Source organism: Carassius carassius, chromosome 26 (genome assembly GCF_963082965.1).
Source record: "Carassius carassius chromosome 26, fCarCar2.1, whole genome shotgun sequence".
Taxonomy (NCBI): Eukaryota; Metazoa; Chordata; class Actinopteri; order Cypriniformes; family Cyprinidae; genus Carassius; species Carassius carassius.
The window spans coordinates 7,860,241-7,886,858 of NC_081780.1; the positions used below are offsets into that span (position 1 = coordinate 7,860,241).

General features: G+C 36.2%; 3 protein-coding genes across 3 annotated transcripts in view; 2 read left to right on the forward strand and 1 right to left on the reverse strand.

The window, feature by feature from the left end:
- Positions 1-26,618, forward strand: part of LOC132105679 (cryptochrome-1-like) — a 140,310-nt gene that overhangs the window by 42,994 nt on the left and 70,698 nt on the right. The gene's annotated exons all lie outside the window — the stretch shown is intronic.
- On the reverse strand, positions 2,112-3,351 carry LOC132106263 (small ribosomal subunit protein mS33-like). Its single transcript, XM_059511896.1, has 3 exons — positions 3,324-3,351; positions 2,428-2,642; positions 2,112-2,337 (listed from the first exon to the last, which is right to left on the reverse strand). The coding sequence occupies exons 2-3, from the start codon at positions 2,640-2,642 to the stop codon at positions 2,232-2,234; spliced, it is 321 nt and encodes a 106-aa protein (XP_059367879.1). The 5' UTR covers positions 3,324-3,351; the 3' UTR covers positions 2,112-2,231.
- LOC132105680 (transmembrane protein 178B-like) overlaps positions 5,005-26,618 on the forward strand; it is an 89,374-nt gene continuing 67,760 nt past the window's right edge. Inside the window, exons 1-2 of the mRNA XM_059510977.1 lie at positions 5,005-5,385; positions 7,945-8,573. Coding sequence (XP_059366960.1) covers positions 8,192-8,573 — 382 coding nt within the window. The 5' untranslated portion in view covers positions 5,005-5,385; positions 7,945-8,191. The remainder of the gene's footprint in view (positions 5,386-7,944; positions 8,574-26,618) is intronic.

Consider the following 26,618-nt stretch of genomic DNA (forward strand, 5'->3'; position numbering starts at 1 on the left):
ATCTTAAAATATAAATCTTTTCTAACAACATAAGTCTTTGCAATCACTTCTAAACAATTTAGCACATCCTTGGTGAATAAACGTTTTAATTTTTTAAATAAAAATTTACTGACCCCAAACTTTTGAACAAGTGTATAGTTAGAAATTGCTCTTTTTAATAAAGGATCCTGAAAAAAAAAAAAGGTTCCAATATATATATATATATACACACACACACACACACACAGTACAGACCAAAAGTTTGGACACCTTCTCATTCAAAGAGTTTTATTTATTTTCATGACTATGAAAATTGTAGATTCACACTGAAGGCATCAAAACTCGGAGTTCCCCGAGAGATGCTTAGCACTTGTTGGCCCTTTTGCCTTCACTCTGCGGTCCAGCTCACCCCTAAACCATCTCGATTGGGTTCAGGTCCGGTGACTGTGGAGGCCAGGTCATCTGGCGCAGCACCCCATCACTCTCCTTCTTGGTCAAATAGCCCTTACACAGCCTGGAGGTGTGTTTGGGGTATTTGTCCTGTTGAAAAATAAATGATGGTCCAACTAAACACAAACCAGATGGAATAGCATGCCGCTGCAAGATGCGGTGGTAGCCATGCTGGTTCAGTATGCCTTCAATTTTGAATAAATCCCCAACAGTGTCACCAGCAAAGCACCCCCACACCATCACACCTCCTCCTCCATGCTTTACAATGGGAACCAGGCATGTAGAGTCCATCCGGTCACCTTTTCTCCATCGCACAAAGACACGGTGGTTGGAACCAAAGATCTCAAATTTGAACTCATCAGACCAAGGCACAGATTTCCACTGGTCTAATGTCCATTCCTTGTGTTCTTTAGCCCAAACAAGTCTCTTCTGCTTGTTGTCTTTCTTTAGCAGTGGTTTCCTAGCAGATATTCTACCATGAAGGCCTGATTCACACAGTCTCCTCTTAACAGTTGTTCTAGAGATGTGTCTGCTGCTAGAACTCCGTGTGCCATTGACCTGGTCTCTAATCGGAGCTGCTGTTAACCTGCGATTTCTGAGGCTGGTGACTCGGATGAACTTATCCTCCGCAGCAGAGGTGACTCTTGGTCTTCTTTTCATGGGGCGGTCCACATGTGAACCAGTTTCTTTGTAGCGCTTGATGGTTTTTGTGACTGCACTTGGGGACACTCTCAAAGTTTTCCCAATTTTTCAGACTGACTGACCTTCATTTCTTAAAGTAATGATGGCCACTTGTTTTCCTGTACTTAGCTGCTTTTTTCTTGCCATAATGCAAATTCTAACAGTCTATTCAGTAGGACTATCAACTGTGTATCCACCTGATTTCTGCACAACACAACTGAGGGTCCCAACCCCATTTATAAGGCAAGAAATCACACTTATTAAACCTGACAGGGCACACCTGTGAAGTGAAAACCATTTCAGGTGACTAAGCTCATCAAGAGAATCCCAAGAGTGTGCAAAGCAGTAATCAAAGCAAAAGGTGGCTACTTTGAAGAACCTACAATATGACATATTTTCAGTTGTTTCACACTTGTCATTTAAATAACTGCACCAAATTGTATATTTTTAATGAAGTAAAAAGGTTAAGATGCTCCATATTCTCACTATATTATACTATATGTACCATAAAAACCTGATGTATCAAATATGATAACAGAGCACATACACACTTCTTTTTTCTAGTATCTAGCCAAAAACATGTAACTTTTACTTTCTTTCTTTTTTCTTTTAAGATACACGTAAAAAGGTGCTGGCATACAGCAGCTGGCATATACATGCAATAGGCAGAAAAGGCATATATGCAAATAATTATTTCAATAGCTGACGTATCCTGACTTACTTATTTCCATTATGGGTCCATTACAATATATGGATATTGATTTGTTTCCAAAAATATAACAATATGAATTATTTCTTGAATGTAGCTCAGGCTTTGGCCTATAGGGTTTATGTACTCTTTCAGTGTAATCTTAGGGAAACAAATCTGGTGTGGTGTTGGTGAGGTATTCTGAGGATGTCCCAACATTGTAAACTTGCAAAAATCTTCAGAAAACCATAGTGAGAACCCTGCCAAACCATGTCAAGGTATTGCTAAATGAAGATGCAAAATAGAACTAATAGAACTTATCACCACAGTCATAAACATGTCCTGCATACAGGAACAACTCGTGTCCAGAGCTTCTTCATCAGATTCTCCATTCATAATGTCCTTTCATAGATAGTAGATGAAATGTGCTGGTCTACTTCTTCTTTGCGGCTCTCTTCCCTTCTCCCTTCTTGGGTTTTCCTTTACCCCGCAGTTTCCTCAAGCGCCTCATTTCCTCCTTGAAATCCTGGTGCTCATCCCTAAAACAATACCAAAGAGCGGTTAACTGCAAAAACAGAAGAATCTCAAGATCAGATGTTCATAGCTGCACTATAAGAAGCAGAGTTTACCTGAAAAGCCCCATGAATCTGAGCTTCTGAGTCATTGAATAGTAGATCTTGTGTGGGGGATACCAGTCATACACTTCTTTTCTCTGGGCCAGCGGGGGTTCTTTAAACAACTCTACCACTTTCATAGATTTGGAGTCTGTGTGACGGGCCACATCTCCAAATATCCGGGCGCTCAGACGGGCCACGCGCAGGGCATAGCCAGACAGACCAGCCATCTTCACAGAGAAATACAGTAGAATGATAATGTCTTCATGGAAATCATATAAATACACATTTATAAAATATAATACTATTTTAATATCTTTAAATCACAGTTGTGTAATTATTAAAGAGTCTGCATGTGCTTAGTTTGTATAATATACCCAAGTTAGCAGATAACAGGCCTAAAATTTGTATTCTTACCCTTTCAAAAATCCCGAGAGAAGCAGTCAAGGTTCAAAAACATATGTTTTATTATAAAGGCATGTGGACTGACAAGAAGTACTGACAAAATATATTCAGAAACTATTTTGAATATTCGTTTATGGTTAGCTGACAGTTCAATTTTAATACGCTCAAACACACACTAGAGAACGTGATGCGCATGCGCTGCGCTTCCTCTTCCTCTATCAGTCTCTCAAGTCCTTAAAATATGGTTTAAAAGGTCAAGCACTGTGCGTTTTTCACACTTAAAATTACCACAGGTTACATTTGATGAAAATTAAAGAAGAGAGCAGAGCCTTCTGTTATACTATGATTTACTTATGCTACAGATTTATTTATTTAGTTGTAAACACTACTGCTTAAAGGACCTGGCCATTATCATTATAAAATAAAAACGATTTCTTGTAGACAGTCAGTTATTTGTGACTTAAGTTTTACAGCGTTAAATATTACATTTAGTACATTTTAAATACATTTTTAGCTTGAATTGCTAAGCCTCATCACTGTCATAGAAAGTAAAAGAAAGATCACTGTAGAAAAAGGAGAAAAGGTCTAGTGCGTCACAGGAAGTCGTACGCCTGTGTAATCATTCCGTATGCGAATATTTGCCAAAGATAAGAGTTCTGTCGAAGTCTGTGTGTGCCGTAATTATTTAATCATCAGAATTACTTTTTGGATAACTTTATAGAATCATTTACATCTATTTATTTAAATTGAACTTTCGTGTTAACAGTTTCGTTATTACATTTTTTAATTAAACCGAAAACCCAAGTATTGAGCATGTGATTATAGAACAATTATTTAAAAAATACTTCTTTGAGCCCTATTCTCCTTCTTCTAATTATTATTTTCACATAAAACGTTTTAAAACCCTATTAGGGCTGCGTGACGAACACTAGATTTGTTCTGATATCTTTGTGCACTAGATGGCGATATATGCATTAAAGAAATTAATGCACACATGGCGTATGATATAAATATATAAATAAATTGATGGACAGCTCTCTGGATTAGCATGACAATCACGTTTTGTCTTGTTTTTTTTCTTCCAGAGGATGTATCTATTAACACAATTCTACTGACAAAAAAGGAACAAGATAACACATCCTAGAAAAGCACAAGACAAATTGCCTTGTGTATATCGGCTGCATTTTTAGATTACATTGTTCATTTTCACTGTTAGCTGGAAATAAGTTCCAAACACACTTTGCTTCCCTTTAAAATTTAATTAAAATTTAGCTGTCAAGTTGTCATTCATACTGTCCTAAAGACAATTACAGTCCAACAAATTTCAATAAAGAAAAGGCATCTCGGAATGTGTAATAAGAGTCAATCCAATGCATCCACGTCAATATTATGCTGTTTCAGACAAATTATGACACATTCAATATTTCAGTATGTCAGTAGTGGCCTATGCCTAAAATATGGGATAAAGATCACTTTTTATCCAGTTTCCCTCAATTCTGTTCAATTATGAGACAAATAGGCCTACCTGACATTATTTTTACTCGGATACTGACTTTTAAATACAAAACATCTAAAATATTGTTTCATTTATAATTATTTGTCAGCTTGTAGTGCAAATATTTTGTAGTGCTCTATATTGTTTCTTGCATTTTTCTTATTTAGTAAGAAAACAATCTGGTAAAAACAATTACATGCATTTAAGAAATGGGCTGCTGATTTTTACCGTTTCATTATGAACTGAATCTTTAATAATGTGTAGCCTCATATATATCAATCTCGTACACATACATACACCTACACACAAATATAAGTACATGAGAATGTACATTATCTGAAGGCTGTGTGGGCAACCCAATAAAAAAGAAAAGGCTCATAGTGGCCTCAACTCACACAGATGCCACGGCTCTCATTCATTATTCATCAATATACGTGACTGCTGTTGGTTCTGGATAGTGCACAGTGGTTTCAAATAACAAACCTTTATGAGTAAGAAGGGTTTTGGGGGTCTGTTTTTTTTAGGTTATTTTATAGCTCTGATAATGCAGAATGACAAAATAAAGTATTCTGAAAGCTTTGATTATTTATTCATGAAAGACACCGGTTTCCTTCAGTATGCGTAAATCTAAGAGAGAATGCCAGCAAGGCAACTCCAGTTACAGTTCGACACGGGACCGAGAACAGTAGTGCGACTCCTTTAAGAAGCCGCTTTAATAAACAATGAGCATCTCATATTGACAGCATGACATCATCACCGCTGTTTTTCCTAGACGGAGGCAACATGCACGGAGGATGCTGGGACCATATTGACCGAGGAGGAGGATGCACCATCCGCCAAATGTTCTGATTACGATACACTAATTTAAACGTGAAGCGTCTGAGATTCGGCGTCGTTGAACGGTTTTATATTTCCAGCGTAGACCATTTATAAAAGTGTGTCGCTGTGTGTTAAATAGGATTATTTGGCAGTGCATATCCAGTATTGCCAAACCTACAGTGACTGCAAACACAGAATGGGCTGGATGTGCATTATTGGAGTGGAGTGAACCCGTTTTATCGGCTTTAATTGGGGTGAGTACATAATTTAATTTACTTTATCAGACCAGTTCGAAACGGGACCCGCGGGTTTTCCAACAATGGATGCTATAAGAGCATAGCTGTAGCCTACATTATTATTTTCACATTCCTTCACAGGAATAATTTACTGTTTTGATATGTTAACGCGATTTAAACTGAGTTGAATTGGTTGAATGAACAGATGTCGAGTCATCTTAATACATTTTCTCTTTAACAGACAGCAATTTGATAAATGTTCATGCATCCTCTAAAGAGAATGTATGAGAAAATAAACCTGACTGCGATGGTGCATTTCTATGAAACAGATGTTTGTAATTGCATTGATGTTTGTAACCTATGTTACAAAAACCAACAAACAAAAATCTATAGTCTGCCAGCACCAGGTATAGGCTAAATGTTATGGGAAGGGTTGGGAACCGAAAATCGGTTCGGAACCGGTTTCATGTGTTCAATACCAGAACCGAATCCATCATCAATGCTGTTAACGGTTCTTCAGTAACGTCATTAAATCATTTGATCATTAATTATTTTTCCGCTAATGCGAACAGAAATTAAATTGCCTATACTCCGACAGTTTTCAGCATTGTTAGCTATGTTTACCTAATCTATAGCGCGACCAACGTAGTCTGAGAACGACTCTTATGAGCCGGTTCTTTTTAGTGAATTAAAAAATGTTCATGGCTGCGTTTCCCCAAAGCACCGTAAGCTTAAGTTGATCGTGGCTCCATTGGTTTCAATGGGTCTACGATGTACTTAAACTTACAATGATTTTGGGAAATGAAGCCCATATCTGTTAATCATATCTTTACTTACGTGCACGATAACCAATGTATTGAACTCTGAAACAACTCTATATAGGCTAGGTAGTTTATACTAGAATATATATTTTTGTGTATATTATTATGTAAAGTAGCCTATAACATTATAGGTATAAATGTAATAATATAATGTAATATAATTGTTATTATGTCCGAACATTTCAATAAACGAGCGTGATTACGAGCCATTCTATAAGATGACATTTCAGCACTCGACAAATTGAAAGCGACTCCTAGAAAGTAGTAAAATGACTCGTAGAAAACTATCTTAAACTCTAACAATCGTTATCGAGAAACGCGGACCTGTTCCACCAGTGTAGTCCAACTCCCGAAAAAAATATGAGCTGCTTTTTTTTTTAGTTATTTTTGTAATCACTCCGATTCCCGAACAATTGGCTGTTCATTTGAAATGAATCAAAAACTATTTAAGAACTGGTCGGTTTCTTAAATGAGTTTTAATAGGAAGCCCATTTTTGAAGGTTGTCTTAAGCAACGTAGATTGTCATTTGGCATAGCACATACTGATAATTTATTATACGAACTATGAAAACTATTATGTTGTGTGCTATATATTTGTGTTGTGAATTTATAATGACGATAAATAGCCTACTGTAGGGGAGATACAAATTTCACATTGTTACTTTCGTTCCTGCTCTCTCCTATCACTCGATGATCGCAACAGAAAGCTCAAAACTGTTATGGTTACTGCCTCAGTCAGGTGAACGCGATTTTTGGCCACAGCTGAAAAAATCGCCCTCTGACTAAGTCCCGTTCACACCAAGAACGATAACTATAAAGACTATTAGCGTCCACACCAGTGAACAATATCGTCTGCCCCTTTAAATTCTCGAGCTATAGCAGGATTGATTTTTATTGGCTGTAAATAAATTTTCTATTATGTTTTTTTTTATTCACAAATACAGATGGCTTAAATCTTAACCCAACTTTATTTAATGGTGTAGGTAAAAATCGTATACAAATCTTTAAAATTAGTTAAGAACAAGAAGCCCTTAAGTTATGAAGGTAGTTCAGTCGTTTTGACTCAAAAATACCTTCATATTAAGTTGACACCTCTCTTTGATTTGTATCTAATTTAATTTAAAAGGCAACTTTTTTGAATTTTATTTTAAAACTTATTTTCTTTCTGGTTTTGGTTTATTTTGATCATACATGGCCTACATACAAAACATTTTTTTTTATTTTACGACATGCTCAAACAAGGATGGAATATGGTTTTGAAACTTGTTTGACTGTAAAGTTGATGCTATAAAAAATAGTTTTTATATCGTTCATCAACTGTAAAAAAATCGTTCTGAAAGTGATTACAATGTTATCGTTTGTCTTTGCCTTTATCGTTATATCTATGGTCTGGACGCTGCTATACTTTAATACTGAGAACGATTTTTAGAGTTAGCCATATATCTTTATCGTTGTCTTTATAGTTAACGTCTCGGTGTGAACAGGCCTTAACTTACAGCTAATCTAACTATTGGTTATTAACATGTTTGCAGACACGACTGAAACGTAGAATAGTTTGTACCCTCACATACATTTTCTGGGAGGTTTAATTCAATAGCCTACAGCATGATAGACGCACGAAATCTTAGGTGACGCAATGGTAGGCTACGCCTGGGCTATTTTGTAAAAATGTCTCGATTGAAACCCCATTTAAAGAGTGTTGTATCAGCTTTAATATAAACATATAAACAAATCTTCCTCTGCCTTCTTTTGAAAGGCTTGGTTCGAGGACTGGGCTGAATCGTCTCGTCTGGTTTCATTCACTGGTATTGGATGGGAAGGGCTACGGATGGACATTAAATAAAGGCTTAAATATTGTCGGTAGAGCTCTCCGAAACAAATTCCACTGCACCGACTGACACCCGTTCTCTCTGTCCGCGCGCCCGGCGGGATGCGGCTGCGCGCCGAGGAGCTCTCCAAGCTGTTGTGGTGCTGACGGGGCTCTGAGCGAACGCGACGCGAGCATGGCTGCGGGGAAGTTGCTGCTCTACGCCGGTCTGTCTCTGTCCCTTTGCGCGCTCGGGATGCTGGCCGTGGCTATCTGCTCCGACCACTGGTACGAGACGGACGCCCGGAGGTACCGAGAGCGGTGCCGAAGTTTCTCCAGCCGCCGGAAAGACCCTGGCTTTATTTACATCCCCAACAATAGCCTCCCTCTGCGGGCGAGCCGCTCGCGCCTGGACCGCTGGGAGGAAAAGCTGCTGCTGGCGCGGAACAGACGGCAGCTGTTCGCCATGAGCGCCGCTGATGAGTGCAGCAGGCAGTATAACTCCACCAACATGGGCCTGTGGAGCAGATGCCATCGGCTTGGATTTGATCAAGATATCGAGGACCTCATTCGAAAAGGTAGGACAGTGATGTGCTGTGTCTGTCAGTGTGCAATGCAGATTATAGTGCTTTTATGTCAGAAGAGTATTGGTATTCCTCAAAACATCTGGTTTAGGGTAACTCTGAACTTTAAGCTTCTACAGTTATTTCAGCCCAAACCACTGTTTAGTCTATCTTAGTCATAGAGACCAATTGTCCGTTTCACCCATATTTTTTCAGAGGCATACACAATTTTCTACATACTGTATACTGTATACATACCTATTTCATATATATATATTTAATTATTTAATTTAACATTTTATGTAAGTCTTTCATAAAAGACTTAAAAGACATAAAAGTCTAACATTTAATGGCACAACAATAATAAATGTATTTATTTATTTGATTATTAACTTAAATATTTGCCACTTAGCTTGATGGCAGTACTCTGTAACTTTGTCCCTTAAGGTAAATATTTGTGCAAATGTGATATTGTGCAAAACAGCCAATACCCTTGGATTGTTTTTGATTCCTTAATTCTTTTGGATGGAAATCCCTAATTTTTTAAGCAATTTTGAGATAAAATATACACCAAGTGAATCAAATATAACGGAATATTCAGCATTCAAAATGCAACAGCAGTAATGGTGCCATTGTTATACTTGCATACTAAATTGTTTTCGGACTAGTTATCTTTTTAACCATATATAGCCAACCTATAACAAATATTAATTGGCAGCCTGAAAGTTTGAAATCTTGGCACTATTCTTTTGCTACCCTTCAAGCACTTGTATTACCTACAGGAACAGCATATCCAGTGCAATATTCCAGTGCAGTATTTAGTAAACTACTGAAACATTTTCATGTATACACTTTAGACATACACAAACTAACGTCAGCCTTCACAACTAGAGGCATGTGATAGACATTACAGCCCCATTCATGTGCACTGACATGAAAAATGAACAGGAAAAAAAAATGTCAAGTTCAATACTCATGTGTTAGCAGGAGTGACGAATCCCCTGCATAAAAAGGTGTGAAGCCCTATGGCTAGTCTCACACTCTGGGCTATATTATCTTCCACCAAACTAGGTTAATTTACTTCTCACTGGTTAGAGGCATATGCAATGAATATATTAATAGCTACACACAAGGATTTCTATAAATAGTTCCTGAGCCCCAAACTGTGCTAGCCCAAACACCGAAGGCTGTGTTTCAGTCACAATTGGCCCAGAGTTGCTGAGAGTCACACACTCTCCAGTTACACGCAAAGCCTCTGTCTGCATATTTGTACATGTTCTGGCAAAGCAGCAGCACAAAAAGCCCTCTGAAATAAAAAAACAAGCTTATTTGAATTGTGTCACCTCCTCTGGTACCTGTGCCTAATGTGTGTGCGATTACGTAAGAGGGATTTAGTGATGTGTGTTACATGAATGTATGCAGTAGCAGCCGAATGTGTGTTGCACCATCAGCAAAAGCTCATTTAACTCTCTGGGGCACCTGCCAGCCACATACTACGTGCTGATTTGGGATGGGGGTTGCATTGATAGAATAATGCAGTGTTATTCTACACCATCTCTGCCATTCACCTTGGGCGAGGGGTGATGATGCAAGTCACATTTTGCCTGTGTGAGATATAATGAAACATAAAGAACAATTTGTCATTAGCCAACCTCCACTGCTCAGATAATCAGCTGTTTTCTTTATCTGTGCATACTTTATAAATTAATGTGTGAATCCTACAGTTACATATCTTTTTTATGATTATTCATATCATTATCTGGGTTGCAAGCACATCATTTTATGAAATGTGCTGACTGTGCTTATAATGGCATCGCCCATCTCTCAGAGGAAGCTTATTCTCTGTCTCTTCCCAGGATCCTCTCTTGGGAAAGAGAGAGGGAGGAATAGAATGATGTATGAGAGAGCAAAACAGTCATGCACAGATAAGGGGTCAGAAGTCATTCATTGGAAATGAAACATGCTCCATTTAATCTCGCTATTCTACGTTTTGGAATTTAAATGAAAATACTTTCTTTGACTACAGCTTAATGAGCAACGAGTACTATAAGTAAGTTAAAAGGATGATTTCATAGAAAGAAATAGCTTAACAATAATAAAGACGAAAAATGCACATCTAGACAATAATTGAACTGTTTTCCGAAAATGTGACAAAAATATTATTAATTAAGAAATGTAATACATTTTATGTTTTTTTAATATAAGTCGCATTGCGAATCTTTCCACAACAATGCACTAAAACGTACAACTCACATATATTGTTGAATTTTTTACATTTGAAATTAACACAGCAAATGTTTGAATACTTCGTCAACTAAAATATGATTTCTGTTCACTGAAATTAGATTTTAGTGAAAAACTGTGACTTAAAATTAGTTGTAAAAATAGATTAGTTTAAATTACCTACAAAATGTTTACATATTCAGTTTACATTTTCATAAACTAAAATATCATTTCTGACAACTGAAATTAGATCAGATTGCATAAAAGTGACTAACATGAATGGATATGACATGCAAAATTAAAGCTATTTTCTTCAATAGACAAACCAAAAAGCAAAAACTGTAATAAAAAAACTAGCATTCCTATTCTCACAGCAGCTCAACAGCAGTTGCTCAGCTGTTGCAGGACCTCTGGAAATTTGCAATTTGTGTCAGTTGATGTCAAAATGACTTCACCACTTGGTAAGCACCATACTAATATATTCCTTTTAGTGATATCACTCTTAAATGTTCCACAGTATAGCAACATATTGCAGCCCAGAGGAAATTATTTATGGTAGTAGTTTGCAGAAAGACAAATATCTGCACAACGAAAAGGGCGACCAGAAATAGGAAATGGTGTGAAAGATGGCGGCATCTGGAGTTTTTGGAAAATTGAGAAAGTCTATCTGAGTGAGAGTGTGAGAGGAGGGTGAGATCATGCAGAAACAGCCAACCCATCTCGTTGTCCACCATCTGTCCCTGCCTCCCAGCGGGACACCCATCAGGGATGATGAAGACATTTTAGACCTAGAACACATTAAAAGGGACGAGAGAGATACTCAACCTCCCACCGTTAAAACAGGCAAACCTAACGATAGGAGGTTCCTGTGGCCTTGGGGATGCGAGGGAGATAAAGAGAGCAAACACAAATGGACATTGAGAGAAACCACAACATGTATGCAGTTTACATCAAGGGCAGATTTCAGTGTGACCTTTGGATCTCATTTTGCATATTCACAATGTTATCTGGATGTGAAATCTCAACTTATTACAAGAAGGGCCCTCCAAATCCGTTCTCGGTGAGTGAAGACAAGGATTGGACTGTACTTGGGATCTCAAAAGATGTGGCTTCCTTGTTTTCAGTGTTTATATTGGATGCCATAAGAGGAAGAAGCCACACCTTCATGATTCAAAAAGTAAGCTGCTCTGGGATATGTACAAATACACAGGTGTTGAAGTGGGATGCTGGGTTACATCTCTTGGGAACAAGGAATAGACTGTGCAGTACAGGTTTTATTGCTTTGAATTTCCTCTTACAATTATTTTATTCCAAAGCATATTATATCACAGAAATTGGGTGTGACTTTCAATAAAGTGTAGAGAAAGGGAAAACGTTCAGTAATTTTCAAGGCCAGGAGGCATTTAAGATCCTAGGAGGAATGATGCCGAAATAAATGAGGTATCCAATAACCTCCCTTTTCATTTTCTGTTACGCCTTTCATTTGCAACAAATATCCATATAGCGAAATGTGACTTGAGAGAGTGCCTGGACCAGTAGATTATGATTTGGCCTCAGAGAGTGTAAAGTACCCTTATTAGTGCGGGAAGAATATTTCTCGCTTAGTTCAAATAAGACATCTGATTGTGCATTTAAGAATATGACCGACTTGAAATTAGCACCCTGCTTGATAACAGCTTGAGTTATATAACTTTTCCCCTCCTGTTGGAAATTATTCTAATATGATCATTGGCTACCATTTTCATCACACCATGAAAGCTCTCTGGCTGGGGAGGTCACGTGATTCTTCAATAAATTTAACATGTGCATTTCCTGACGTTTTCTATGGAGCATGTGCTCTAATCTGAGCCATTTTGGGTTTAATTTCTGGTGCAAAAGTGCAACTTTTTCTATTCAAGGCAATTTTTTCCAAAATGCAACATTCTGGGTAATGTACTGCGAAATCACAATCTAGATTGATTGATGTATGTTATGACGGCAACAAAATTATTAACTTCTTGAAATAACATCAGAAAAATGGGAACATTAAGGACTTGATGGAGGTCAGTGGCATCAAGAAAGTAATTTAAGTTTCAAGGTAAAATGTAATATATTTTATGGGTTAATTTACAAAGATAACCATGAGCAGAAAGGTGATTCCAAGGAGTTGATTAGGGTTTTCCCTTAATAAACTCCTAATTTGCTGCTTATTGATAGCAAGTAAGGTAGTTGTTGTAGTAGTTAGGTTTACACTAGGTGTTGGGGAGGGTTAAGGGATCTAGAATATAGTCATGCAAAATAAAGCATTAAAGGGTTAGTTCACCCCAAAATGAAAATTAGCCCATAAATGACTCACCCTCAAGTCATCCTAGGTGTATATGACTTTTTTGTTTCAGACGAAGCCAGTCATAGTTATATTAAAAATTGTCTTTGATCTTTCAAGCTGTTTAATGGCAGTCAGTGGGTGTTGCATTGCTTCAGTCCAAAAGAAGTGAAATAAAAAGCATCCATCGATAATAAAAAGTGTCACACATGGCTCCGGGGGTTGAACAAAGGCCTCCTGTAGAGAATCAATGCATTTTTGTATATGCATATTCAAAATGTAATAATCACTTTAATCCGGGGGTTGAACAAAGGCCTCCTGTAGAGAATCAATGCATTTTTGTAAGAAAAATATCCATATTCAAAATGTAATAATCACTTTAATGGAGCTTGCGCCAACAGTTGTACACAGAAGACTGTAAAAAAAAATAAAAATCTGACTCCAACTCAATTTTTTCTATTGACTGATCACATCTACATTTTTCAATTGGCCAAATTGAATTAGTTTGAATTAAATTTTATAAGTTCACTCAGGCCAATTGAAAAATTTAGATGTGACCAGTCACTAGAAAATTTTGAGTTGGAGAGGTTTTTATTTTTTAAAGTGAAGGTCCGGGCTGATGACGTATGAGGTTGGCGTTGTGCATGCGCTGGTGAGTCTCATGAAAACTAACATTTGTTAACAGGAGCAAAGGAAGCAATGTTTCCTTACCTTAGCAAAGAAAAACCATTCTCCTCTTGGCTTATATTGAACTCCTCCAACATTCTTCATTCTTGCGCAACGCCGACCTCATACGTCATCCGCTCAGTGCTGCTTCCATGTACAACAGTGAGCTCAAGCTAGATTAAATTGATTATTGCATTTTAAATATGGTTATTTTTCTTACAAAAACGCATTGGCTCACTTCAGGAGGACTTTGTTCACCCCCCGGAACTGTGTGAGACACTTTTATTTATGGATGGATGCTTTTAATTTAACTTTTTTTTTGGACTGATGCACTGCAACACCCACTGACTGCCATAATAGCTTGAAAGATCAAAGACAATTTTTTATATAACTCCTACTGGATTCGTCTGAAAGAAGAAAGTCATATACGCCTAGGATGACTTGAGGGTGAGCAATTAATGGGCTAATTTAAATTTTTGGGTGAACTAACCCTTTAATATGCATGTTATGAATACTAATAAACAGCCAACATGCTAGTAATATGCATGCAAATGGCCACTTTTTATGATCAACTCAATTGCAGATAAAAAAAAAATATATATATATCAACTTCAGTTGACACAAAAATGTCACGTTATGAAAATAGAAAGAGTTGTGAATGTAATTTTAGCCTGACTTAAAAACATGCCTGGAAATCGCTCTGAAAATAAGCCACCAGAATACTTCTTCCTAATTAAAACATATAATTATTTTCCTGTCACACTGCTTTAGGGCTGTTATAATTTGTCCCTTAATGCTAGAAAGCACAAGCCCTGCTTATAATATTCAGCTGACAGCCGTCTGTGTTTCTGCGGGACTGATAAATGTCGGCGTTTCACGTGGCACCGTGCTGCAGAATTGAAATCGGAGAATGTTGCGCGACCCGGAGTTATTGTGAGCCACGTTGTTTGTCTTTCTGTTTTCCCTGATGAAACCTGGCACAGGTTGCGAGGTGAACAATGTGGAGGCATTGGGATTGCTGTGCAGGGAAGTGGAGGAGGATGGTTGGAGGCATCTGAAACACTGAAGAAATACCAGTAGTAATGCTGCACCTGAAAGACAGAGAACAGCTGTAAGAGAACTGCATTGGAACTGTGGGTAAAACGTCCAGTCAGATGAATGCGGCTGCTTTGTGCAATTACAAGCAGAAGTGGACGGATAAAGAATAGATAGCGAGGGCTGTTAGTCAAGAGGAAATGACACTCTGTTTTCTGCCTCTCCCTCCTTCTCGCAGCCCAATTTATATTCTGGCATGCAGATTAGTCTCCTGAAAATGGAGTGCTGATGATTTCACCATCAAAGAACTGCACAATGTAGTGAAGTGAAGGATAGAACAAGCAGAAAGATTGTGTTTTACTCCCTCATTATTTGGAGTTTCCTTTCGCAGAAGTCATCAAGAATGGCTCAATCTTTCCAAACACTTTTCCCATTGCTATTTCTCTTCCAAATCGTAGCATCTCTGTGGTGTGTAGTTGCTAGTTTTGATGTCTTTGGGGAATGTTTTTTTTTTTTTGGAGCAGTTCAATCATAGGGATTCTTTTTAAGCTGAGCTATAAGACAAGTAATGCATTTGAAATGCTGAGACAGACATTGATCCCTTCAGTTGCTCATTAGATTAGCATTGAATTTAGGAGAGTGTGATAAACACCGGATGATCTTTACTCAATATGAGTGGGTCAATGCCAAAGCCAAAAACCATTTTAAGGCCTGAAAAAGTACAGGCTAATCTCATGCATTTGGATATATGATATAAAAAGTAAAATGCAAATACAGTTTTGGCTGTTCTCAATGTACCTGTCATGGCAATGCAAAATAGCTCACTCAAATATGATTAACAAAACTGTGGTAATCCACACCGTAATTTACCAGCAGTAGGGTTGTCAAGATACCTACATTTCAGCCAATAATAGTAAATTTTTATGCTTGTATTGGTATTAAAGAATCATGCTGGATGAAGACCTGCCTGGTCAAAACATTGAGCTGTTTGGTAAATACATTTTTGTAGCTGTACGTTCAGTGTGAAGACAACAAATTTCTTTATACATTTTTATTGATGGCCAATTTGGTTTTTTGGAAGTGCAATTTTTTTTATTATATTAATTTTAAATAAGATATTCAACACACTCCTCTATTAAAATATTTAGAATAAAATATATTTAACATATAATATTTATTAAAATATTTATATTTTACAATATATTTCAGTTTAGTATTTATTTGATAAGATATTTTGCACTGCTCTACCAATGCAATGCTCTACCACAGAGCCACAGGAACATTGAAAATTTGGTAAATTTCACAGTAAATGACAAAGAAACAAACTTATATTATATTAAATTACATACTATATAAGCTCACAAATGCTGCATTTATTTGGTTAAAAATTACAGTAATTTATTATAAAGTAACAGTAATATTGTAAAATATTATTATAATTCAAAAGATACAAAAGTTTTGAAAAATTGTAAACTGTTTTCTATTTAAATATATTTTGAAATGTTTGAAAATATATTTTCATTATGGCAAGGCTAAGACTTTCTAAAATAAACTGTTAGAATAGACTAGTGCAGTACATCTGACACTAAGCAGCCAGTCAGGTTAATTGTGTTTTTTTTTCTAATTTAATATGCAGAGTCAACTACTGTATAATTATCATTAGATAATCTCTATGAACACACAATTTGTCATCAACAACATAATTTTCATAAGTTTTTGGTTATTTACCAGTAAAAAATGTCCTTAAACATCATTAACACAATTCAAATTTACTTGAGATGCAAAACTTTTGAAAATAATAGGATAATAAGATTTATTTGTCTTCAAAGGATCTTGATTGTATTTTTCGTACCCTGCTGGCAAAGTATTTTCAGCACAAACTTCAGTAAATCTTGTTACATTTATACTAAAAACAAGAAGAAAACTACTTGCCAACGGAGTTTAATATCTCATGCAGTTTTAATTCTTCAGTAAATTGATCTTGTTTTAAAGATCAATTTAATCTTAAAACAGATTTAAAAGTGTTTTTGCACCACTTAGTCTTAACTTCCTGTTATTGGCTATGAGTCTCAATAGGGTGGTTTGAGAATCCAGAAAGCTGGAATCCAGACCTGATCTCTGATGTATAAGCTCTCCCTCCTGCTGGTGGACGCCCTTCCTCTTTCTCACCCCCCTTCCTCACATCCTCTGGTTTGATCAATGGTTCATCAGAAGGGCTGGACTTCAGTGGGGTTCAGCTCACGGTGCAGTGACACCAATCAGCAATCCATTCAGGCCTGAGAAAGACAAGACGCTTGTTAAAAGCTCTGTTGGAGAGAGCGGGCCGATTCTAATGAGAACCACGTCCACCGCAGCTGCCGGCCTGAATGAGAGCTTTCAGGAAGCCGACAAAGCAAGAATTATGGCACACGGAGGAATCGCACAGCTGCTTCTGGCTCTCGGGTCAAGCGTGTGAAGGGCGTGTGAGGTTTCTCTGCTCGGACCGTGTGAGCCGTGTTCAGGTGTTTTATGCTGTGAGTGACAGACCAAGGCAGTTGTTTGTTTTTTTCTCTTTGCTGAAGCCGACAGATAAGGCACAGGCAGAAGGCTGTGTGACGTCATCTGTCAAGATGTGTGGAATAATTCTCTTGCTTCTGTTGTCGTGGCAACGTGAAGACACCTGACAAATGCTATTCTGCTCTCTGATGCAAGCATTTATTTTTTTTCTTCTCCCTTTCTAATTGCTTTGGTATTTGCAGAATGGGCCTGGAGAGAAGTGAGATGTGTGTGTGTGTGTGTGTGTTTCATTTTCTCATGAAAGGCCAAATATCTTCCTGAATGCATGACTTTGATTGTTGCACTATCAGCGCATTACATCAGAATGTACATCACCCAACTACTGTCCAACATTTCTTACAAGATGATACACACCGCCCACTATGTTTTCACTGTGTGGGTGAATCTCATCAACATGTCAAGAACATGTCTGGGTCATAGTAAAAGAAAACAAAGCCTATTTTAGGACCATTATGATATTTTTGCATTATTTTTATGATTATAAAGTAATTTTTTTTTATCGCAAAACTCTTAACACCAAAATGCAAAAAACTTCGCCCTCATTACTAGAATACAGAAAAACATAGAAAAAATACTATTTCAAATAATTATATATATATAATTTTTATATATTATAACTATTTTTTTATATAATTAAGATTTTAATCCTTTTACAATTAAGTTTTAGAATTTAATATTAGAATGGTTTCTAAAGGATCATGTGGCATTGAAAACTAGAGTAATGGCTGCTGAAAAATCAGCTTTGCATTACATTAATACAATACATTTTATATCATATTTTAATAGAAAACCGTTATTTTAAATTATATTTCACAATATTTCTGTTTTTTTCCCCCTGTATTTTGATGACATGAATGCTGCCTCGGTGAGCATGAGACTTCTGTAAAGTTTAACATTTATTTATACAAAACAGTACTGATTTTATTGCATGTAATGGTTATTTAAATAAAAATATTATTACAGTATTTTGCTATAATGCAATCAGTTTTAATAAATTAAATGCATTTTAATATTAGATTAGAGATAATCACTATTGAGAACGACACAAATTATAACATGAAATAAAAACAAATACATTACCGTAATGAGATTTTGTTAAGAGAATGTGTGTACCTGTTATGAAAACCATGTGAAAATTACATTTTTTTTAAAAATAAATAAATAAATAAATTATGTGTCTCCATTTTCTTAATTTAGAATATAGTACAAAAACAAAACAATTCTGGTTAAAAGTGACCAGGACATGTTTTTTTGAGTTTCACAAAATTTTATATATGTGTGAATAAACTTAAAAAATTCATGACAAACCAGTAAAAACAAAAATGAATATACACAGTAAATATACACAGTACACACACACACACACACACACACACACACACAGATGTGGGAAATCTTCCCAGACAAATTAATATGTGTTGTGTTGACAAAATAAAGCTCAAACCTTTTTCACCCATGTCACTGTTTAAACATTCCTTTATACTTCATTTACTTTCATTTTGACTTTGTAAGCACATTTTAACGCTCTTTCAGCCGCTGCAGCATCTGGTGCTTTAGTATGGCACTTGATAAATGCATCTATACAACTTTTCTAAATACAAGTTTTCTAATTATCGGCTCTCACTTTGAAGTCAACAGGAAATCAAAATTGACCCTATTTACTTTCTTAATACATGTTGCTGCTCTCATTCATCAGTTGACATTTTTCCAAAGAAAAAAAAAGTCTTTGTATTCATCAATCAAATTCAAATAACATTCGGATAAAAACACTGTTAGCCATTTGCAATTATAAGAATTCATTTGTTTCCTACCCTAAGTCTGGAATTTGCCAAAGACCTTTTAGGTCAATGTCAAAGCATAAAAGAGTCAACAGAGGGTAAGCTTGCCAACAAACCATCTTTGCTATTCACTTGGGTGCATTTAAGCTTCCTCTCCTCACTCTCTGAAAAGGCCCATGTAATCAACACCAGAAAGCTGGATAAGTAAAGCCAGCTTTTTACCATTTCTTTTTGATGCATTAGCGATAGCAGCATTAGCATTTCAAACTTCCTTATAAAAGAATGTGGCCAAGAACATGCAACATATCCCCTTTAAATGTAAGCAAGCACCTGATAGCTACCTATTAAGGATCAGAGGGGCTTTGATCTTCTAAGCAAAGCTATAGAGTGCCCAAAATCCGGTCTCAAACCCTTTCTGCTACTGTAACCTAAATAAGCTGTAAAATGTTGTCAGCCTCTCATATCCACCCTCCAAGGCTAGAAGTGACTGTGTCATGACTACTTGAAATGTGCAAGAAATTATATTGATTGACTGCAGTAGTGCTGTAATTCAACGCTCGCGTCTAAATGAAGCACCATGATTCTTCTCTAGTACTGCTTCAAATCGAGATATGTGCATTTAGAGAGCAGAGAATTCACTTAAACCTTTTATAAAGGGGTCAAGGTTTAGCTAGGTAGCATGAACTAGTTAGCCTCTGCTGATAGATGTTGTAACAAAATCATCTGAGGGGAAAAAAAAGCTTTTTTTTCTCTCTCTCCATTGACAGCTATTCGGAATTCTGATGAAATAGAATTTAAAATAACATGGAAAAAAGGTAATATAATGTAATAAGTCTTATAAAATAATTTGTAGTATTTCTTGAGCAGCAAATCAGCATATTAGAATGATTTTGGAAGCATCGTGAGACACTGAAGAGTAATGGCTGCTGAAAATTTAGCCGTACCATTCTAAGAACATATTTTAAAAATATATTAAAATAGAAAAGAGTTTAAATTGTTTTATTTTTGTTTTAATTTTTCAAAACTTTTATATATTTTTTTATTATAATAATATTTTACATATAATATAATATAATATAATATAATATAATATAATATAATATAATAAAATATAATATAATATAATATAATATAATATTATATAATATAATATAATATAATATAATATAAAAAGTATAATAATTATTTTAGACATTCATTTGTTTTATTACAACTTAAAATAACATGTTTTTTTTTTAATTCTCTTCTCTTCTCTTCTCTTCTCTTCTCTTCTCTTCTCTTCTCTTCTCTTCGAAAAACACTAATGTGATCATTTTTGCCTAGTGTGTCACGCCCCTGTACTTTCTTTGTTGTGTTTTCCCTGCTCATGTGCTCTATGACCCAGTTTCTCCCCTATAATTAGTCATTCTGTTCACCTGTGTTCCTTCCAATTCCCACGGTATCCGGTGTATTTAAGCCCCAGTCTGTTCAGTCTGTGTTTGTTGGGTCTATCAGTTGTGTACATGTGTCTTGTTTATCCATGGCTCCTTCGTTCCTACCAGCAGCATATCATGACACTTTTTTTGGAGGACTCTTATATAATAATTTCAGGCTCTCTGCGAATCTGTGTGTGCAGTCAGAGAAATGAGGGTAGCAACAAATATGTGACTTTTTTATTTTTATAATTTACTGTACATTTTCATCAAATAAATGCAGCCTGTATGTGTTTTGTTAAAAAAAATATATAATAAAAAATTCTAACTTATTAATTTACATCAGCAAAACAACTAGAAATCATTTATTTATTTATTTAAAAGGGACAATATGAATGAACATAGCTTTTCAGTTATGTACATATGCCAAAGTTAGCCCCCAGGCTATTTTACATTTGTAGTCCCATGTGAGGTCCTCAACAATACCTAGTAACACAACTAAACATTTAATTTAAACATGATTCGACTTAAATCATGAAATAAGTCATCCAATAAATAATAATAATAAAAACATAAATAAGCTGGCTGTATTCTATTCTATTCCAATTGTTGGTGAAAAACACTTTAAAATCATTTTGAACAAGATTTAAAAAAGAATATATGTACATTTTTACCTATTGACTAATATTTTTAGTAGAACCCTTATATAATAATTTCAGGTTTTCTGCAAATGTCTATGTGTCCAGTCAGAGCAATGAGGGTGAGTGACAAATGTGTGATGAACTTCTGGAACATGGAGACGGTGGAGAGTTGATGTCTGGGCTCAGCCTCAGGCCATGAGCGGATCGCTCAGATGAGCAGAGGACTGAGGGATGTGAAACATCCAGCATCCAGCTTTTTTTCACATTCCCAAAGGTCTGCTGTCCAGAGGGCAAACTGACAAGCAGAGAACAAGAAAACAGCAGAGGATCGATATCGGCATCACAAATAACAGCACTACGTATGCGGCGAGGGATAGATGTCTGCATAGAGGTTGAGGATCCTAGAAGGTGTGGACTAAATAAAAATCAAGAGCACAGCATCCTGTTGCCATTTTTACCCGGAGAGACGGAGGAGGAAAATGAGAATACTCATGCGGAGAAGGGAGATGGAATTCTCTCTCGCCTCAGGGAACTGCCATTAACTCACTGGGCTGTAATAGGCAGGCGGCCATGCTGCTGTTGCTAGGTGCTCAGTTTGAGAGAGCAAACCCCGGCTCCATCTGTCCACTAAAATCCACAAATAGGGTAAAATCATGTTCTAGTAGAAGCAGACATACTGATTTTTTTTAGTTTGTGGAGCTTGGTTTATGATTATTCAAAACCTCTAGTTTTAACTAGAAATCACAGAAAATGAAACGTCTTTTATCATGTACTCACCCCCAGGGAGTTAAAAAGCCTGTATGAATGACTTGCTTCTGTGGAAGACATAAGAAGATATTTTGAAGAATGTTTTAGCTGCTTTTTCCATACAATGAAAGACAATGGGATCCAAACCAACATTGCACCTGACTGACTTTTAATGAGCCGAAAACACTTAATGAAATATCTTATTTTTTTAGACTTGGAGGGAAGGTTTTTTATTTAGAAAATGTCATATATAAAATATAAAAATATTTTTAGTTTTTAAAATGTAGTTTTAATAAATTAAACCGTTTAAATATATAGAACAGTTTTCAAAAATATAGTTTTAATAAAATGTACATTATTTGACATTGTTTGAATAGCTCAATCCATATTTCAAGAAACAAACATCTCATAAGGTTTATTGTTTACCTCATTGTCTCTCAGCAGGTAATCTGAATGCAAAGTGATGCATTTCCATAGATTGGCAACATATTGCTCAAATTTTAGAGTGTGCACACACTTGCATACTGCACACATACACACAAGCTTTTTCTGTTGCCTCATTATGAGTGAAAATGGTGTCCTCACTCTCTTTCTCATTTGCTCTGTGGGTCCCCCAGCTGATACATAATTGAATATAGGATAACGAAGTTCGTGAGAAGGGCAAACAGTGACATCCACACACCCAAACCAGAAGTCTCAGAGGGCCGGCAGTCTCCTTGTCCCTGCTTATTTAAAGGCTGTCAGTCAACCTGCAGTGAACACCTTAGAGATGTTACTGCTGTAAGCACATCATATAAACACATCACTAAAAAATACATTACATAACCAAATACCAGACATAAAGTAAAAAATTGTTCATGTTAACAGTGTTCAACTGTCAAACACTTAATTGCGATTAATCACATCCAAAATTAAAGTTTGTTTACATATATATGTCTATATATAATATATATGTGTGAACTGTGTATATTTATTATGTATATATATATATAAATACAATCAATTAATTTTTTATGTTTATACAATATATATTTATATAATATAAATTATATTAAACAAAAATATATACATGTAATTTAATACTGTATTTGTGCGTATTTATATATACATAAATATAAACAGTACACACATACACATTACATAAACTATATAATTTAAAAAAAATCATGTATTTTTATGTTTTATTGTGTTAGGGGTTAAGGTTAGGTCTAGTTTAACCTAATCAAAATAACCCAACTGCAGTTTGATTTAGACATGATTTGACATTGAGTATAAAACATTTATCTGTTTTTGCAAATTAACTCTTTTATATATATATATATATTAATATATAAAATAACAACTATATACTGCATTAATAATAATAATAATTATTATAATAATAGCAAAATGTTTATTATTATTATAGAAAATACAATTGTATTATAAAGACTAAATATAAAACATATTTTTGACTTTTTTCCTGCACTGCAACAGCAACAGTAACATCAAAAAGTGAAAAAAAAAAAAAACAAACAAAAAAAACCTAGTAATTTGAGAGTTAATGTGTCAAGACTACTAGCGCCATTGGCTCTCAGCTTTATCAATTTAACCATTCCCCTCACTGCCATCTACAAAAATCAGCACTGTGCCGATAAACCAGCAGCTTTCACTCTGTCATTACACCATAAGCGAGATCAACCAGGAGTGGGGATATAGAAACTGATTTTTATGTCATTTCTCTTTGACCTCCGCTGTGACAGCTGTAAATCTAACTGTGAAATCAGGGAGTGAAAAGGAGAGAGTCATACGAGAGAGAGAGAGAGAGAGGGAGAAGTTTTGCTGGCTGCCACAGTGGAGAAGCTGGAAACTGTCTGACTGCTTGTATCGCTCTGAGACTGGCTGCAGCAGGGTGCCCTCTGGGTAATTGCCTTTCCTCTGGGCTCTCTATAATGGCTCTGCAGCTCTCCATGCATATATACGTGTGCAAAAACACACTTGCATAAACAGACGAACAGCCACTTGTAACAGCAGCATTATTCATAGTTTTAATATAATAGTGAGCGGCTCAAGGACAAGTAACAAAAACTAACAAAGGCAGAGGGTGATCGGCACAATGTTAATAAGGTTCACAACAAGAATTACAACTTACAAAACGCTGTCGGAAACTTGAAAAATCAGTCAATTTAATCTAGAGACAGCGTAGGCGGTAACCCAGGAAAATCAAAGCACAGATGAAATCGGAAAGCAGCCCACTGCTTGTTTTCAATAGGATGAATTTGGACCCAATCTGCAAAAATTCACGCGCTCGGCTCTGTCTAAGGTGGAGCCCGTCGGAAACGACAGACTGCCAGCACTTGGCTAATTTGATCTGATTGTGTGTTTTGCTTTCATCGAGTGCATTTTGCAAAGGCACTCAAAACACAAACACATTAGGACACCTCTCGTGTATTATGAGCAAACTCTCCCCCTGAGTGCCAGGCCCATAATTATCAACAATCAAAGATTACAATTGCCCATCTAATCTGGATATTATTTATGGATGGCCATTAAGAGTTTTGCGGCATAAACTTCACATGTAATTGGCATTTGCTGATGACAGTTTGGGTTTCTGTCTGTTCGGTCAATCAGCGGCTGGTCTTAAGGCCCCTCACTCCGCTAAAGATACATTACAAACCTGATTAACGTTATTAAAGTCACCTTGACTCAGACAAAGGAAGACGGGGAACACAATTATCTGCAGGTTTGAGGAGGAGGGACTTGAGAGTTGATCAAAATTTTGATGACGGCCCCTCATGGACACAGTCCATTGATTTTTTTTTTTTTTTCTCAACTCATTTCTCTTTTGCCAGCAGGAGATGAACGTGATCTGAATGGCCACCTGATGCACATAAATCAAGCCCTCTGCACTAAAGAAGTGACTTTGAAAGTGTCCTACTTTAACAGTTGAACTAAACTCAAGCTATCCTTAATTAGCTAAAACTAGCTAACTTCACTGAAGCTGTTTTAGAGAGGATAAAAGAAGATTTAAAGCAAAAGAAATTGATAAAGCAAAATAAAATGATTTAAATAGTTCCATATATTTGCACTCAGGAGTGTGAAATGAGTTTGTTTTTCACTAATAAAGTTACGAAACTATTTATCTGGTACAAAATGAGGATCTATATTACTGCATCAGCCCAAAATGAATGAATGAATGAATAATACAAAATAAATGAATACAAATTATTATTTGTATTATTGTTGTTGTACCAATTTCATGATATAATCATATCAGCAAATTGTAGCTTTTATTTAAATTTCTTTGAAACATGTGGACACGCACACATTCTTTGATTAATAAAGAGTAATAAACTTAAGACTATTTATCTGGTACAAAATGAGGATCTGTAAATGTAATATAAATAATTCTAATGTAAAATTATTATTATTATTTTTATTGTTGTTTTTTGCTGTGATAATTTTCTTATATAAAAGAAATGTAAATAAATGATAATTTTTGCTGCTATGATTGAATATATATATATATATATATTTAGTAAATTAAAAGTAAATTAGTAAATTAAAAGTATTTGCACCTGGTTAAGAATGCTGATAATGATAATTCAGGTTGATGCAATTTGATTTATTGGGTGATGTAATAGGATAATTTAGAAGTTTTTCATTTTAAATAGTTATTGCTATTTGGGCCAGTTGGTGTCGCCAAAACACAAACTCTTCTAAAAGAGTGCGTACGCACGGTCAAGAGCATCCTTACGGTGCACACTTATTTACGTCAAGTTTATTTTTAAAAAATTCCGATATGTGCGTGGAAAAATGCGTACGCATATTTCTATTCCCATTTTGTGCGTACGCAACGTTTATACATCAGGCCCCTGGTCATCTGGCGCAGCACCCCATCAGTCTAGAGCCTAGAGCTGTGTTTGGGGTCATTGTCCGGTTGAAAAATAAATGATGGTCCAACTAAACACAAACCGGATGGAATAGCATGCCGCTGCAAGATGCGGTGGTAGCCATGCTGGTTCAGTATGCCTTCAATTTTGAATAAATCCCCAACAGTGTCACCAGCAAAGCACCCCCACACCATCACACCTCCTCCTCCATGCTTTACGGTGGGAACCAGGCATGTAGAGTCCATCCGGTCACCTTTTCTGCGTCGCACAAAGACACGGTGGTTGGAACCAAAGATCTCAAATTTGAACTCATCAGACCAAAGCACAGATTTCCACTGGTCTAATGTCCATTCCTTGTGTTCTTTAGCCCAAACAAGTCTCTTCTGCTTGTGGTCTTTCTTTAGCAGTGGTTTCCTAGCAGATATTCTACCATGAAGGCCTGATTCACACAGTCTCCTCTTAACAGTTGTTCTAGAGATGTGTCTGCTGCTAGAACTCCGTGTGCCATTGACCTGGTCTCTAATCGGAGCTGCTGTTAAACTGCGATTTCTGAGGCTGGTGACTCGGATGAACTTATCCTCCGCAGCAGAGGTGACTCTTGGTCTTCTTTTCCTGGGGTGGTCCGCATGTGAACCAGTTTCTTTGTAGTGCTTGATGGTTTTTGTGACTGCACTTGGGGACACTTTCAAAGTTTTCCCAATTTTTCGGACTGACTGACCTTCATTTCTTAAAGTAATGATGGCCACTCATTTTCCTGTACTTAGCTGCTTTCTTCTTGCCATAATACAAATTCTAACAGTCTATTCAGTAGGACTATCAACTGTGTAT